The sequence below is a fragment of the Pichia membranifaciens genome (genome assembly GCF_001661235.1).
Source record: "Pichia membranifaciens NRRL Y-2026 unplaced genomic scaffold PICMEscaffold_8, whole genome shotgun sequence".
Lineage (NCBI taxonomy): Eukaryota > Fungi > Ascomycota > Pichiomycetes > Pichiales > Pichiaceae > Pichia > Pichia membranifaciens.
Window position 1 is genome coordinate 137,272 of NW_017566989.1, and position 14,419 is coordinate 151,690.

At 42.3% G+C, this 14,419-nt stretch overlaps 9 protein-coding genes across 9 annotated transcripts; 6 read left to right on the forward strand and 3 right to left on the reverse strand.

Moving 5' to 3' along the window:
• Positions 1–32: 32 nt before the first annotated feature.
• PICMEDRAFT_74831 (hypothetical protein) lies at positions 33–781 on the reverse strand (the record flags this gene model as incomplete). Its single annotated transcript, XM_019164886.1, has 1 exon — positions 33–781. A coding segment is annotated over one exon (749 nt), but the record flags the coding sequence as incomplete, so codon positions are not given.
• A 166-nt stretch (positions 782–947) lies between these two features.
• PICMEDRAFT_18475 (hypothetical protein) lies at positions 948–1,467 on the forward strand. Its single transcript, XM_019162013.1, has one exon. The coding sequence runs from the start codon at positions 1,140–1,142 to the stop codon at positions 1,386–1,388; it is 249 nt and encodes an 82-aa protein (XP_019015337.1). The 5' UTR covers positions 948–1,139; the 3' UTR covers positions 1,389–1,467.
• A 755-nt stretch (positions 1,468–2,222) lies between these two features.
• PICMEDRAFT_18477 (hypothetical protein) lies at positions 2,223–2,502 on the forward strand. Its single transcript, XM_019162014.1, has one exon. It carries the CDS (start codon positions 2,264–2,266, stop codon positions 2,426–2,428), a length of 165 nt encoding a protein of 54 aa, XP_019015338.1. The 5' UTR covers positions 2,223–2,263; the 3' UTR covers positions 2,429–2,502.
• A 345-nt stretch (positions 2,503–2,847) lies between these two features.
• On the forward strand, positions 2,848–3,177 carry PICMEDRAFT_74832 (hypothetical protein; the record flags this gene model as incomplete). Its single annotated transcript, XM_019164887.1, has 1 exon — positions 2,848–3,177. The coding sequence occupies one exon, from the start codon at positions 2,848–2,850 to the stop codon at positions 3,175–3,177; it is 330 nt and encodes a 109-aa protein (XP_019015339.1).
• A 108-nt stretch (positions 3,178–3,285) lies between these two features.
• Positions 3,286–3,750, forward strand: PICMEDRAFT_13769 (hypothetical protein; the record flags this gene model as incomplete). The annotated part of the gene is made up of 1 exon (XM_019160110.1): positions 3,286–3,750. The coding sequence occupies one exon, from the start codon at positions 3,286–3,288 to the stop codon at positions 3,748–3,750; it is 465 nt and encodes a 154-aa protein (XP_019015340.1).
• Positions 3,751–5,358: 1,608 nt separating this feature from the next.
• Positions 5,359–7,229, reverse strand: PICMEDRAFT_18478 (hypothetical protein). The gene has a single exon (XM_019162015.1). The coding sequence runs from the start codon at positions 7,180–7,182 to the stop codon at positions 5,530–5,532; it is 1,653 nt and encodes a 550-aa protein (XP_019015341.1). The 5' UTR covers positions 7,183–7,229; the 3' UTR covers positions 5,359–5,529.
• Positions 7,230–7,452: 223 nt separating this feature from the next.
• Positions 7,453–8,415, forward strand: PICMEDRAFT_74836 (hypothetical protein; the record flags this gene model as incomplete). Its single annotated transcript, XM_019164888.1, has 1 exon — positions 7,453–8,415. The coding sequence occupies one exon, from the start codon at positions 7,453–7,455 to the stop codon at positions 8,413–8,415; it is 963 nt and encodes a 320-aa protein (XP_019015342.1).
• A 779-nt stretch (positions 8,416–9,194) lies between these two features.
• PICMEDRAFT_69833 (hypothetical protein) lies at positions 9,195–10,410 on the forward strand (the record flags this gene model as incomplete). Its single annotated transcript, XM_019163513.1, has 2 exons — positions 9,195–9,310; positions 9,332–10,410. The coding sequence occupies exons 1-2, from the start codon at positions 9,262–9,264 to the stop codon at positions 10,408–10,410; spliced, it is 1,128 nt and encodes a 375-aa protein (XP_019015343.1). The 5' UTR covers positions 9,195–9,261.
• A 74-nt stretch (positions 10,411–10,484) lies between these two features.
• On the reverse strand, positions 10,485–14,372 carry PICMEDRAFT_13773 (hypothetical protein; the record flags this gene model as incomplete). Its single annotated transcript, XM_019160111.1, has 1 exon — positions 10,485–14,372. The coding sequence occupies one exon, from the start codon at positions 14,370–14,372 to the stop codon at positions 10,485–10,487; it is 3,888 nt and encodes a 1,295-aa protein (XP_019015344.1).
• Between the last annotated feature and the right edge of the window lie 47 nt (positions 14,373–14,419).

Consider the following 14,419-nt stretch of genomic DNA (forward strand, 5'->3'; position numbering starts at 1 on the left):
AGTAAGTTTTCGTGGTGGGGTCGTTGATGTACTCGATGAAGAAGTGTCGTAGTGATGTTGTTCCCTGCACACATTGAGAGTAGTATGGGTTGGCAGAACTGCATGAGTAACCCTCACAACAGACTCCGCTCACACAGTTACCATATTGTGGAACACAAGAGCTGGCCGTAGTCGTTGGTTGATTTGGAGTAGTTGTCGTGGTTGGTTTATTTGGAGATGTTGTAGTAGTTGGGGTGTTTGTGGGTGGGTTTCCACAATTCGCGCTCCAACACATTTCAGGCAAATCAAATTGACCTCCTGAGCCGCAACCGAAGGAGTAGTCAAAAGAGTTCTTACCATCAGCAAAGTCATACTGAATCTGCATACCGTCCTTCATACATTGTTGGCCAGAAGCATCCTGTCTCGAAGTGAATGTGAATTTTGCACTCCAAGAACAACCATTGATTGATTTACCTCCATTGGAAGGGTTGTTGTAAGAGTAGACAACCACTGTCGCAGCACCACCATCAATCTTGATTTCATTGGTGTTATCAAACTGAGAACAGTCTTTACCTTGAAAGTTCATTGTACCCTCATAAATACCATTTCCTAGATCAGTGACAGTGTTTCCCCAAGAAACGGAAGCTGCGGGGTAACCATGATTATATGGCGTGAGAGAACATGATGAAACTTGTGTAGGACAATAATTACGTTTTTCAAGTTCGTTACCGATGTCTGCATTTGAGATCCCTGCGTTGAAAATCAACGTAGCAATCAGTAGGCCGATTTTACCAACTCTCATCATGTAATGAGATATTAGGAAACCGCTTACTCTATGAGACTCACTTGCCAACAATAGCTGTCAATAAGGTAATTAAAATCTTGAGGGTAAACGAGTTAAATTGAAGAAAACGCATGGGTTTTATCCTTAACTTAAAATTTACACGGTTCCTGCTCATCCTGCTCATCCTGCTCTTGGCTAAAGTCGTGTCGGGTATTTTGGAGAAAAAAACAAACATCGGCTGTACATCAATCAACAGATAATAACGACGGTCAGGGCTAGAACATCTAATTCAAGGAGTTGTATACAAAAATACTCTGAGCTTTTGCATCGACATGCTGGCTGGTATTATCATCGCACAGTATATCAACCGAAAACAATGCCCATCTCTCCTGACGCGACAATAAACTGGCTGGGTATTCTTACCGAAGAAAATCGTTTTGGCGGTTTTCTATTCAAACTTTTACGCTGCTGTGCTTATGCATTGTGGATAAAACTTTCTTACATGCAGGTCGGCGAATGCAACGCACAAGTATGTAAGAAAAAACACTGCAATGCCGCAGCCCAAGCAGCTGCGGTCTTTTTTTTCGTATATGTGTGCGCGCGTTCTGCAGGAAAATATTCGTAAATTCAGCTGCATTTTTGCATGCACATGCTTGCCTTCCCAATACAGCGAAACCGATTGAGATACGTTCCTTTTGCATATTACTGTCAAGTCAATAGTATCCACAACATTTCGCATGGCTGACTGGTATTGGATGAACCTATCCCAGTAATAAAATGCCCTTTGGTACGGCTAGAAATCGAACAACTTGGATTTTAATAGTAATTGTGGTTGGCTGGAATTTTCGAAACCAACATCTGTGGTAGTCCAATACTACATCTAGAGTTATGAGCAGAAGAACTTGAAAAAATTAATCATTTTCAACACAATGGAAGAGAGTAGCACTTATCTTTGATCAGCACGCTTCAGTTAAAAGTAAGAAAGGAGATTATTAACTTGTTTCAAAAAATTCTGTCGAATTTAACAATTCTTTTTTGTCTCAATCAATCCTACGAAGTTGTCTACAGATGAAAAGCATCAGTCTGAAAGTGAAACGCGGTCATACCCTCATTTTCTCTTCTACGCTTAGTAAAATGTAATTGTATACGAAAAGATGCCATCAAAACAACAAAGTCCACCTCTTAACAATAGGAAAATGATTTGGCGTTGTAAAGAGAAGCATATGGGTGCATTCACGATGCCTGGAAATGCAAAACCTCGCTATTCATTCTTACTGCCGCCATTTTATTATGCTTCCTGACTTATGTTATTATTGTCGCCACAAAAGAATTATGCTGCTACCGTGTTTACCGCCTTTCATTGCTTCATAAATTATCACGAGCCAATAGCTGGTTTCAGATAGAACGAGCTGCTGTTATAGAATCCCTCCATTCCTTATACACATCAGGTTCCGCCCCACGCCACGAAGATTGTCGATTACAATGGAATGAGACGGTTTCATGCATGTTGGCATCTTTACCGTTAATGTGATGGTGCATAAACATATTCGCGCAGAGAAATCGAAAAAGGGGTACCTGCGATTCGCGTCATATCTTGCTGCAGTGATCGCTGCAGTGATCGCGGCAAATACAAAATCACAAGAGGCAATTGAAAGTGGAACGTAGAGTCAGCCATCCTCAAAATGGGATAACCTCAATTCTAAGTGATGTCATGTAGTGAAACAAGAAGTTGATTTTCCGATCATTTTTTATGAGGTAGAAAAAATCGAACTTGTTATATTGGAAATAAACTTTGAATTTGTTGAGATAAGATGCCGAAGCCAATAATGATCGAGGGATACGAGATAAGAATTTTATCATGATAAGGCATCTTAGTAATCTAAAACTGGAAAGTTAGCCGACGTGATACATGTATAATGGTAAGTCTAGCCGCCGTGATGAATGTATCATGGAATGTTTAACCGAAGGTATAAGTGTATATGTCCCTTGTATTTATGTTTGAGAGTATTAGCTTGTAGGTTAGTTATATTAGTTATATATTAATGAGCAACAAGTATATATATAATTGAAAAAATACAACAGTTATGCGCACCCCGATCGCTTGCATAGCGGTGCTTCTGCTGGTAGTATATGCGCTGGCCGATGACTTCATCACCCCAAGCAAAATCTATGACTGGGTGACCGGGAACATAGGTTTAACTAACACAGAGAGCGTTATGGTCCTAACGGCCGGTAGCGCATATGAGACGCAAACCATGTTAAATATATGGGACCGGTGTTATGGCCATTCCGGCTACTACGTTGATGGCAGAAATTGCTTCAGTGCAGTTCGTGTCGGCATAATAAGGTGGGCTATAGAACTGGTAGGATTAGGTGTAATTACTGGCTGGTACAAACGGGACGTTCTCGACTAAGTTCCGTATAAAGTGGTGGAAGCCGGTGCTCAAACTGGTTATGCTATCAATCTAAGTGCTACGAATGTAACCACGTTGCAAAAGCGTAATAGTGAGGAGTTTAGCTTCATGGTAGGTAATGACACATTTACTTACGCACCGATGATTCTGGACGATATATTGGATAACAAGGCAAGTCTAATATTGCTCAAACATGAGAATAAAGACGACAACTACCTTGTGTCCATGCTTGAGGCTAACAGTAATGGCACCTGGGCGTTGAATTTTATGGATATTGCCCCTACTATCAAGCGTGATGGGGTAGATGGTGACCAGTACCTTAGTGGTGCTGGGGGTATAGTTATCGAGTGTCAGTATGGTGGTGGTGTTGGAGATAGCTATGATAATGATCAGGGATGGGTCGATGCTGTGTCTAAGCGCCAAGGGTACGCTCATGCCATGTCCGCAACGTATAATTTCCATCACGGCTATATCGGCAGCAGTAGTAGACTAAAGTGTGCGACAAAGATGTACACTACGGACCAGACTATGCAAACATGGCGCAATTGGAACGATGTATGGCCATCGTTCTGAATAATACCTAGTGTACTAACACAATTTCAAGTCAAAATACAATCAATATGTTCAAGAGAATTTAAATTAGTTATTAAAGTAATTATTATTAAAGAAAAAAATGAAGGATCTTGGTGCAGTTTCTAGGTTCTTAGGGATGCAAGTTTCCCAACGTCCTGGTGTGGTTTCCATGCTTTTCGAACAGTACTTAGCATGATTCTTGGGTAATTTCAATATGTCTGACTGTAATACAGTTCAGTCTCCCCTTGCTGCTGGTTCGTCCTTGGCCCTTGAGGGTAAGCTACTGTCTGACGAAGATGCTTCCCTGTATCGCAACATGGTGGGGAAATTATTGTTTGCTGCGAATACAGTGAGAAGCGATTTGGCATATGCGGCCTCGGCCCTATCCAGGTTCATCAAAACGCCGTATGCAAATCATTATGCTGCTGCTAAACATGTTCCTCGGTACATAAAAGGTACTCTCGGTTTAGGACTGGTATTCAAGAAGACCACGAGTTTCAATTTAGTTGGTTACTGCGATTCCGATTGGGCTGGTGATAAGGTGGACAGAAAGTCAATTACCGGTTATGTTTACATGTTAGGAAATACTGCAATAACATGGAAATCCACGAAACAGCAGACGGTGGCGCTATCATCTACTGAGGCTGAGTATATGGCACTGGGTGATGCAGTTAAAGAGTTACTATGGTTAACACAGCTGCTGAAACATATAGGACTTAAAATGAACAAAGTCCCCTGCATCTTTGAAGACAACGAAGGGTGCAGGATGTTATCAACGCTTCCGGTCCATCACCAGAGAACTAAACACATTGATATTAAACATCATTTTGTTAGACACCATATTTCAGAAGGAAACTGTGAAATAGTCTCAATCAACACTGATAATATGGTTGCTGATATGTTGACTAAAGTTTAACCAAGATTGAATTCAAGAAGTTTGTTGGTCTAGCTGGAATGTCAAACATATCTACAAGTGTTAAGATTATGGTGGGGTGTTGAGATAAGATGCCGAAGCCAATAATGATCGAGGGATAAGAGATAAGAATTTTATCATGATAAGGCATCTTAGTAATCTAAAACTGGAAAGTTAGCCGACGTGATACATGTATAATGGTAAGTCTAGTCGCCGTGATGAATGTATCATGGAATGTTTAACCGAAGGTATAAGTGTATAAATACAAGAGGTTTGTCCCTTGTATTTATGTTTGAAAGTATTAGTTTGTAGGTTAGTTATATTAGTTATATATTCATAAGCAACAAGTCTAAGAAAAAGTGAACAATATACAATTCATAACATAATAGCTAGACTTCAACAGAATTCTTTACGGTCATGCCGCAGATCTGTACCGACTCACAGGTCTTTATTCCACTGGCAGTCAAGGCACCGTGTTCAGTACCTGACACAATGTTTCCTAGCTCTGTCCTCAGCTTTAGAGACGCGCTGAAAAAGTAAATAAACTTGTCAGGCAAGTAAAAAATCATAGAAAAAGTTTGATGGGCCGCAACATGTCTTGATGTTGTAATTTGTAAATATACATGTTTTGGATGACTGTCTTCAAAGATCTAGCAGAGATTGGTTCGAATGTTTAGCCAGTGAACTTATGCTTTGTGGCGGAGTTTTATTTATCTAGTAGATGCACATTTAAAAAAAAAAAAGTTTTTTGATAAAATTAAAATTATCTAGTTTTCAAACTTATTAATGACAACTATTCAAAGCGATAATCTTTGAAAAAATCATATCCATTTTAAAGCTCGGTCACGTGATCGTCTCTGACATCACTACTCCTCTTCCTCCTCTTCGGCAAAAGGAATCTCATAGTCGCTAGAATCGTCCATGTCGTCCGAATAATTAGCAATTCTCAGCATAATGTGAGTGTCTAAATTTTTCAAGTCAACCTCGTCGCCTGGTATATCTTCTTCGGCTTCTACATTTATCTCTTCTGAATTCTGTTCCACCTCCTGCTGCACTTTTTTATGGGCCAATTCTTTGCGCTTCAACAAATTGTAATCAGCTCTACGTTTCCTGACAGCTTTGTTACTGTAAAGCACACCCTCTAACTCCTTCACCTTCTCCATATCCCAGTTGTGCATCGCATACAAGAGAATTCCTTCTTCCTCATCTTCCTCTTTCTGCTTCTCGCTGTCTCCGTAAAAAACCTCGGTGTGCACAATACGACCACCGAGTCCCGTGAGCTCACTCATCTCAATTGTCTTCATGAGTTCCATATCTATGAACCGATAGGCCATCTCGTTGAAAAGAGAAGCATCAAGGCCGGATTCAATTGTGTCCCCAAGTTGTAGGTTATCCAGTAACCCTTTGATCATTTTATTGCTGAACATGGCGTCCTTGATAATCGGCCTTTGACCGCTCGTAAATTCACCCATTCGACCGGTCTTTCTTCTTTGTTTTCTCTTGGTGATGAACTGCTCGTGGCTTTTGATTAAAGACAGCTCTTTCGAAAGTTCGTCGGTATCGACAAGCCCGCGGACATGCTCAGAATTGCCATTAGCGTCGCCCTCGTTCTCGGTGTCGCTGTCACTATCTCCACGGCTGTCACTCCCACTTTCGTTCAGTTTACTGAGGCTAAGGTTGTATTCCTCCAGCTCGTCGTCAGACATTCCTAGTATTCCCGATCCGTCTCGGAGAATCGCCTCTGGGAGCGCTATGTTAGAGGTATCTGCATGTGATTCGAAAGTCTCATTGTAATTATCGATATAGTTGTTGTCCTCAAAGTCTGGTATCTCGTCGCTGCCTGCGCCCACATTTCTTGACGGCACCTCATCGTTGTATGGTATACGCAATAGCATGTGTGGCTGTGACTGATGCTGGGACTGCGATTGCGATTGAGATTGCGACTGCGACTGCGTAATTTGCAAGGTTTCTTCCAGAAAGCCGGAAGAGTCAGACATTTCCAACGATTGCATGTTTGTGCTGAAGCTGCTGGACTGATGGAAGAGTTTGGCGAACGATCGTACATCTTTGTTGATAAAACTCGGCACATTCCCCATTCCAAGTACTGGGGAGATTGATAGTTGCGGTGACGATACGTGTCTCCTTTTCAGGTCGCTGAGATTTGTGCTCACGTCTGTGCCAAGTGGAAATGTATTCCCTTCGGGCACAGGAGATGGTGTTTTATAGCTGGAGGTGGTCGTTGTCTTTGAAGGTGAGACGTTCTTAGTTATCGGTACTACCCTAGATTTGCTTCTCGCCTTAGTATTGAACAGACGGCCTAGCATTCTTAAGTCATCCAACGGGTCATACACTTGTTTCTGTTTGTTCTTTGTCGGTGTGAGGAGAAGTCTGTTTCGTATTGGAGTGGTGGACATTTGAAGTGCATGTTTTGTTAATGGTGTCAGCGATCGCCGTGGTGTTCTAGGAGACGATGGGGCATTCCCTGTTGACTGTCGCTGCGGCGTCGCTTGCACAGACATTATTTTTGGGCGTGTTAATTTTTCTCTGACTCTGAATTGAACCTTGTTATTACTGTTGTTGTTAACATTTGTTGCTTCTTTTTCGTGGCCCGAATTGAAGATAACATTAAAGTTTCATGTTTTCGATCCGTTTCGGGGAATTGCGCGGAATTTTTCCACTTCAATTCTTTTACTCTTTTTTTGTTGAAGATTTTTTTTTTTCAGCTCTGTAATCATGTTGGAAAGAAGAAAGCAGTGATTTGGCAGAGAAAAAGGCCATAGGCAGCAGCAATGAGCATCACTGAGAAAAAAGAAAAGTCAGAGAGGGCGGTTGATGTCGAGGGATTAGATGATGGGCTTGCAGTCGATTACGATTTGAGCGAAAATGAGGAAGGGACTGAGGTAAAGGGTGAGGCAGCTGAAGATGTTGCAGGAGAGCAGGAAGGAGAACCAAAGGAGGAGGAGACAACGGTAAAAGAAGAAAAGATTTTGAGCAAAAAGAGAAAAGTTACTGAGGCACAAAAGAGCAAGAAGAAACAAAAGATGGAATTTGAAAAGGAGAGCAAAAAGGCGTTGAGTTCTGAGCAGACGGATATCATTGTTGAGAAGTTGAGCAGCAAGATACGTGAGATCTTCCCACAGCTGTCTGCACTTGAGTTGACCGACTACTACTTGAGCAAGTCAAATGTTGTTGATACGAACGACTTCACTCCGGAGCGTGGACTTGCGTTCTTCCGCCAGTTCATCGAGATGTATATGGAGGATCTGGTTCCCAGCATAAAGGAGTACAAGAAGCTCCGGAACAAGATCAAGAAGTACGAGACAAAGAAGCGGTTCAATAAGAACTTCGAGAAGACGGTCACTATTCCAAAGCGTCGGTTCATCCTCATTCTGTCGATATCGGCAATCAGAGCGTGTGACGTGCACAGGGCTACGAGAGACATCGAGGGCGGCTCGATCAAGTTGATCCAGAAAAACCCCATTGGCCAGGACCTCAAAATGTTGCGGACGACGTGGAGCCGGGTTCTAAACGCCACGCCCAGCCGTGTCGATAAGATTTTGGAGATCTCCAAGATGGACCACGAGAAGAACCCGGACGCCGGGTTCAGTCTCAAGGAGGACGAGATCGACGCCGTCGTGTTGGACAACTACGTCGACCCGAAGTTGAGAAGCGTTCTCGAGTGCGGCGAGACGTTCGAGTTGTTGAAGAAGCTCAAGACCGCCAACCCCGCATTGAAGGTGTATCTGTACTAAGAGTTAATCAAATATACTCATTGTATTTATATAGGTGTATGCATTATTATAGAAAGCATATATGGATATGAAAACACGTAAAAATAAATATAATAATAAATAAGTGGCTGGAGGGGAGGACGAATAATAGTTGTAGTTGGTACTGTTGTCTGTGGAATGTGTGGCTGCTCAGTGTGGATCCACACCAACCTATTTCTTAGCAGCAGCGTCCCACTTGGCGACCGTTTCAAGCGAGTATGCTTCCCTTGGGTTGAACGAGTCGTTTTCGGCTTGTCTGTAGAACGCGTAGAGGACGGCGAAGTAGCCTGCAAACGCTATGATACCATTCACGTGGTGGTTCTTTGGGGTGTGGAACCAACCTCCGGTAGGAGGCACAACCCACTTAGGAATGAACTGACCATGGGACATCGTTGTGTGTGTTGCGTGTGCTGTGTGTGGAGCCAACAGAGTCTATGTGCTTGCACCAGCCCTCTCTGCTTCTGGCGCCTCTGGCCTTCTTCTTGCACTCCATCTTCTTTCTTGCTTCCTCCCTGTCCATCCTTCCTTTCCTCCCCCTCTCTCTCCGCGCAACAGAGAGGGGAAAAAGAAGGACAACCCGCTTACGTCAGCAGAAATGTTTTCCGCCGATCGGTGCAGCACATATGCGGTGTACGCGTGTGCGTGGTGGCGGTGCGGGGCAACTTTCGTTTTAGGAAAAAAAAGCTCAGCGCTTTTCGATTTTCGAGTTTGTTCAGGCTGAAATATATTTCAGTTGGCCTACCAGGTACCAGAAGACGACTCGGATCAGGATAGTAGTCGGAAACAGAGGTCCATCACATCGCAGACCAGCACACACGAGACACAGATATGTTTGCAGCAGCAAAGACGACGGCTCAGCGGGGCGTGAGCGTCTCCCGTGCTCTTGCGGCTTCGAGAGTGTGGACGAGATCGATTTCGGTCTCCCCAGCTGCTCCACAGCATCCACCGAAAAACGACACGGAGGTGTCCAGAAAGTACCGGTTCTCGTACGAGACGGCGAAAAACAAGTACGTGAAGGAGTCGGACCTCAATGTGCCACAGGACAAGTTTGACTTTGCCAGCTACGAAAACAAGACGAACTCCACGACGGTGTCTGAGGAAAACGCACAGTTGATACCCTCCATCGTGGCGCTCCACGCCAGACTCCAGCTCCCGGAGGAGTACAAGCTGTCCACGCTTGTGAAGTCGCTGTCCTGTCCGATGGGCGAGGGCAACGCGTCCAACAACCAGCAGATGACGATCTTCGGCTCCCACATCCTCTCCTTCTACGTGTCGGAATACCTCCTAGCCAACTACCCAAGACTTCCGATTTCGATTCTCAGGTCCGCAATAGACGCATACATCGGCAACTTCTCCCTCTACGATGTTGCCAAAAACTCCTGGGGTATAGATGAAGACGCCTCCTCTAAGCTAGACAAATACCTATCCAACGAGCCTGAACTCTTCAAATACGGTAGACTCAGATACTTGCGTAAAGTGAGTACCCCCGAATCCAACGTCGTCAAATACTCCCCAGCGCAGGTCAATCCCTACGAAATATCCAAATCAGAGGCTTTCGCCAACTCCGTACGTTCGATAATCGCAGGTCTCTACGTCCACTCGGGCGAAACAGCCACAAAAGAATTCATCACCAACCACATCCTCTCAAGACAAGTAGACATCTCCGCACTCTTCGAGTTCAAAGAACCAGGGAAACTTTTGACCAGACTGTTGAAAACAAACAACATGCATCCGCCAACAGTGAGGCTCATCTCCGAAACAGGTAGACTTTCGAACAGCCCCATCTACGTCGTGGGATGTTTCTCCGGAAACGACCTCTTGGCAAGCGGGGAAGGTTCCTCTTTGAGAGAAGCAAGAGTAAGATCTTTTGTGAGAGCTCTCAAAGCATGGTACCTTTACAAGCCGCTTGATGCTAAGGTGCCAAGTGATGCTTCCTTCAGTGGCATGTTTGTCGATGACGGTGAAAAATTTTACTGATTTTTATAGATCTCAATGTTGTAAAACATTTACATAGTATGAACACAGTTTCAGCCCTTGTATATAATATACACTCACTCTTCGAGCGACACAGGCACCCCACAGAACAGTTTGATGCTGTCTTTCATGCCATCAACAGTCACATAATCAACCAGCTCAATCCCCTGAGAATCGCAGGTTTTATCGATAAACATCCGGTACATCTCTTTGTATATCAGATAGCTGTTCATGCGAATGAAGCTATCATCGTGTTCACATCCACGATTGATTATACGCTCAATCATGAAAATGTCTTCACAATCCACTCTGTTACTTTGCATCCTCTGTAAGATACATCTAAGAACAATCTCCTGAAGCCGAGGATGAAGAGAATGTATTTTCCCTACTGAAACCAGCACTTTGACGTCCACAAGCTCTACAATTTCAAGCACTCCTAGAAACAGTTCAGTAGCGGTGGTGGTGTTGCTTATAATTTCGTTGAAAACTCGAATGACTGATGCATCAATCTCTTCAGGCCACATATCATAAAAGTACTTCAGCACTGCAAGACATTCAATTTGGTGTTCTCCCCTCAGCTGTTCGGCAAGTTTGGCGTAAAGCTCAGAACGATCAACAGAGTCGGCATTGCTTAGAACCCAGCTAAGAGTCTCAATATCGTTTAATGAGTTCAACACAGACGCCGCTTTGAAATCCTCGGCAGGTTCATACTGCAATATTTCTTTGACTACTAGCCCAAGATAGCCACCCATCTCTTTGTTTTCATCGATGGTTAATTGGTTCATGTCAGGAGTAGAATCACTCAGTATTGATTTCTCCTTTTCAGGCATAATATCATCATGCGTTTCTTCCGCAGCAAACTCCTTCCCTTCGAATGGCTCATCCGACTCAATTCGTGATCCCTCTGTCATTGTTTTGGGTGCTACTTCTGCTCTGTCCTCTGCATCACCTATATGTTCCGATCCTACTTCACTACCAATCTCCTCAACATCCTCCATTTCACTTCTTTCATCATCTTTTTCTATCTGACTTATCACCTCATCAACTCCTACGCTCATATCACGATCTGTCTCCTCATGCTTAATTTCTATTTTGTCGAAATCAAATAATTTACTTCCTGCATGTTTTGGAAAAATCATGGTGAAATCTGAAACAACTGTGTTTTTCAAAGGTTGTTTTTTATTTTCATTTCCGGGCTCAAAACTTTTCAGCTTCGGTATCACTTTAGTCATTCCGTCAATATTATCATCGAACTCCTCAGCATCAATTTTGAATGGCGATAAAAATTTGGTATTTTCTCCCTCTTTTTCTTTCTCTCCATCAACTTCTTTAAACATCTCAACATCTCCTTGGTCAGCATCTTCGTCATCAACCGGCAAGCTTAATGAAATGTGTATCTCTTTCTTCAACGCAGGATCCTTAACTTCCTTGAGTGATCTTTTAAAAAGATCGTCGTATTCCTGGAGGCATATATTGAATGTGGAAACATATTCTTTCTTTATCAGGTCATCATCAACTATTCCAAAACTCAAAAAGAGGCATTCGAAGATACTTGATAACAGATATGATTTGATGATGTTTCTCTTCAGAGCAATTAATGCATTGAAAATCTTTAAAATAGAATGAATAATTTTGAACCGATTCTTAATGTACTGGATTGATAAATTAATGTTGTCTATCTTGGATGCATCTATTGATAGGTTCAAAATGTTAATAATCGAAAGACATGTATCTTCCAAAGATAGCTCATTAATGACAAAATCAATCCGGTTGTAATCTCCTGACTTGATTAAATACAAACAAAATAACCTCAAGGTGTTTTCAGTTGAAAGGTAACTTGAGATTTTGCGAAAAAACTTCTCATTACCTTCCATAAAAATTAAATTGAAAAGGTCAGCATTTAAAATCGTCAAATTGTTCAACGCTCCATGAAACTTTATAGTCAATGAAGAATCGTTTTCTTTCAAAAGTTTACTGAATCCTTCTGCTTGTAATGCCTTTGAGTCTGATGTGATCTCTTCGTATATAACGTTTTCCCTTTTGATTCTTCCTGTAAATTCATCCACTAAGTCATCATTGTTTGTTGATGCAGCATAGTTAGTTTCCAGTATAGTTGCCGAAGGGTTTACATCAACAGTATGATTCCTCAGAACATGCTGCTTTTTCTTTTGTGTCATCCTTGCTTCGTCCAAAGACTCACTTCGTATGGACTTCCTTATTGGCTCGTATTGGAGCTGTATATTCTCTTTATCCATTACCTTATTCTGCTCTTTTCGACTGATTGGATACGAGTCTTGAGGCGGGAGATGCTCTTCCTTTTCGAAATCACTGATCTGATCCTTTATTGGTTCACGTTTTTGCATTTGTTTGGACTTAATATTATTGCTGTTCAAGTAGACATTTTTTGATCTCTCCAGTGCCCTCACTATTGCAAAATCCAATTTTTTTGTAATTTTTGTCTCATATGAGGAGTCAAATTCACAAAGCGTCCAGAATGCATTTCTCATCGCATCCTTGACTTGCGGAATAGGGTCGGAAATGCCTTTGATCATGATACCTTCAATAGATTCAACTAGAAAGTAGAAGTTTTCCAGATTCTGTGGGCTATAATACTTCAACAAAATCAATTGAATCCAGTTACCGGTATAGACACGAGGTTGGATGTTCTTTTCTTGAATAGTTGCATTCAAAATACTGAATACTTTAGGATTCAAGTTAATATACAACAAGATGGCAATGATGGCAACATTAGCATTTTGATGCTGCATAATTTTCCTTGCTGACGTTAGTCTGAGTAAACTCATCAGCAAAGGTTCGATAAAGGTGAAGTCTAGAAATGAACCCATATGTATTACAAGTTCCTTGCATAGCTGGCAAGAATTGTTGGAAAGTGTTGTTCTCAACGAAAGCATTCCTTTGGTGACTCGATCTCTAATTTCTTTTACAAACGCAAGAGAACTGTCTATGTTTAATAAGAAACTCTTCCCACGAAGAATCTGTCTTACTTTTATAATGAACTGCTGCCTGCTTTTCCAGTTCTTTTCAGTCTCTTTCCCTTCAAATAGTTGTTCAGATTCAAAAAGAAGGGCTTCATAATTCACATCATCGTTTTCACCCACAACTGATAAAGATGAGTCATCTATATTCCAGTTCGGAGTCTGGTCCAACATGTAATTGAGTTTATCAACATTTGATGCCAAATCACTCACCTGCGAAGATTGGTCCGGATTTGTCAATGATATATACTTTTTGTACAACGATCCATCTATTGACTTAAGCAAGTTGGTCAAGATTCGCTCCGGTACATCATTTGATATCAGGTCGTTTAGGAGGTCCGATTTTGCGGTGTTATTGTTCGGGTTTATGAGTGTAAAGTACACTTTGATCAGATCTGCGGATTTGGATGAGACTGTGAAGTTGCGAGATTTTAATAGCTTCACCGATGCAGATAAAACCATTTTGAACGAGAAATTAAAGTTGGAATTTGGGTCTATGATTTGATCTAGAATGTCTATAACAGTTATTTGAATTTGCGCATCGTCGATCATCAACCCGTCCTGTATGAGGAAGCGTATCAAAGAATCAATGTTTCTCGACACACATGAATCTATGCACGTTTTCAATGACTTCAAGGCCGTCATTTTTATCGAATCCTTGTGGTCCGCCAGTCTGTGCAACAGAAACGGCACCACCGGGTCATAGACGTGTTGTAAAACGGAGGGGTCCTGTATGCTGATTCTCTTGATGAGGTGGCACAACGTGCTAAACGAAAGTACAGCAAGATCCTTCGTCTCGTACATGCTGATCAAAAACGTCACGTAAGGCAAAGCGTAATCCAGATCCACCAAGTTTCTTTTGATGTACTGCTTGAAATTTGTTATTGCCGTCTCAACTGTCGAAAGGTCGTCCGCGTGGACAGCATCGAGCATCACTGCCCCGGCGTCATAGTCGTGGTAGTTCTGCATAACGTGTGCGTTTTCTGTATCACTTGTGTGGCTCTTCGAAGTTCACC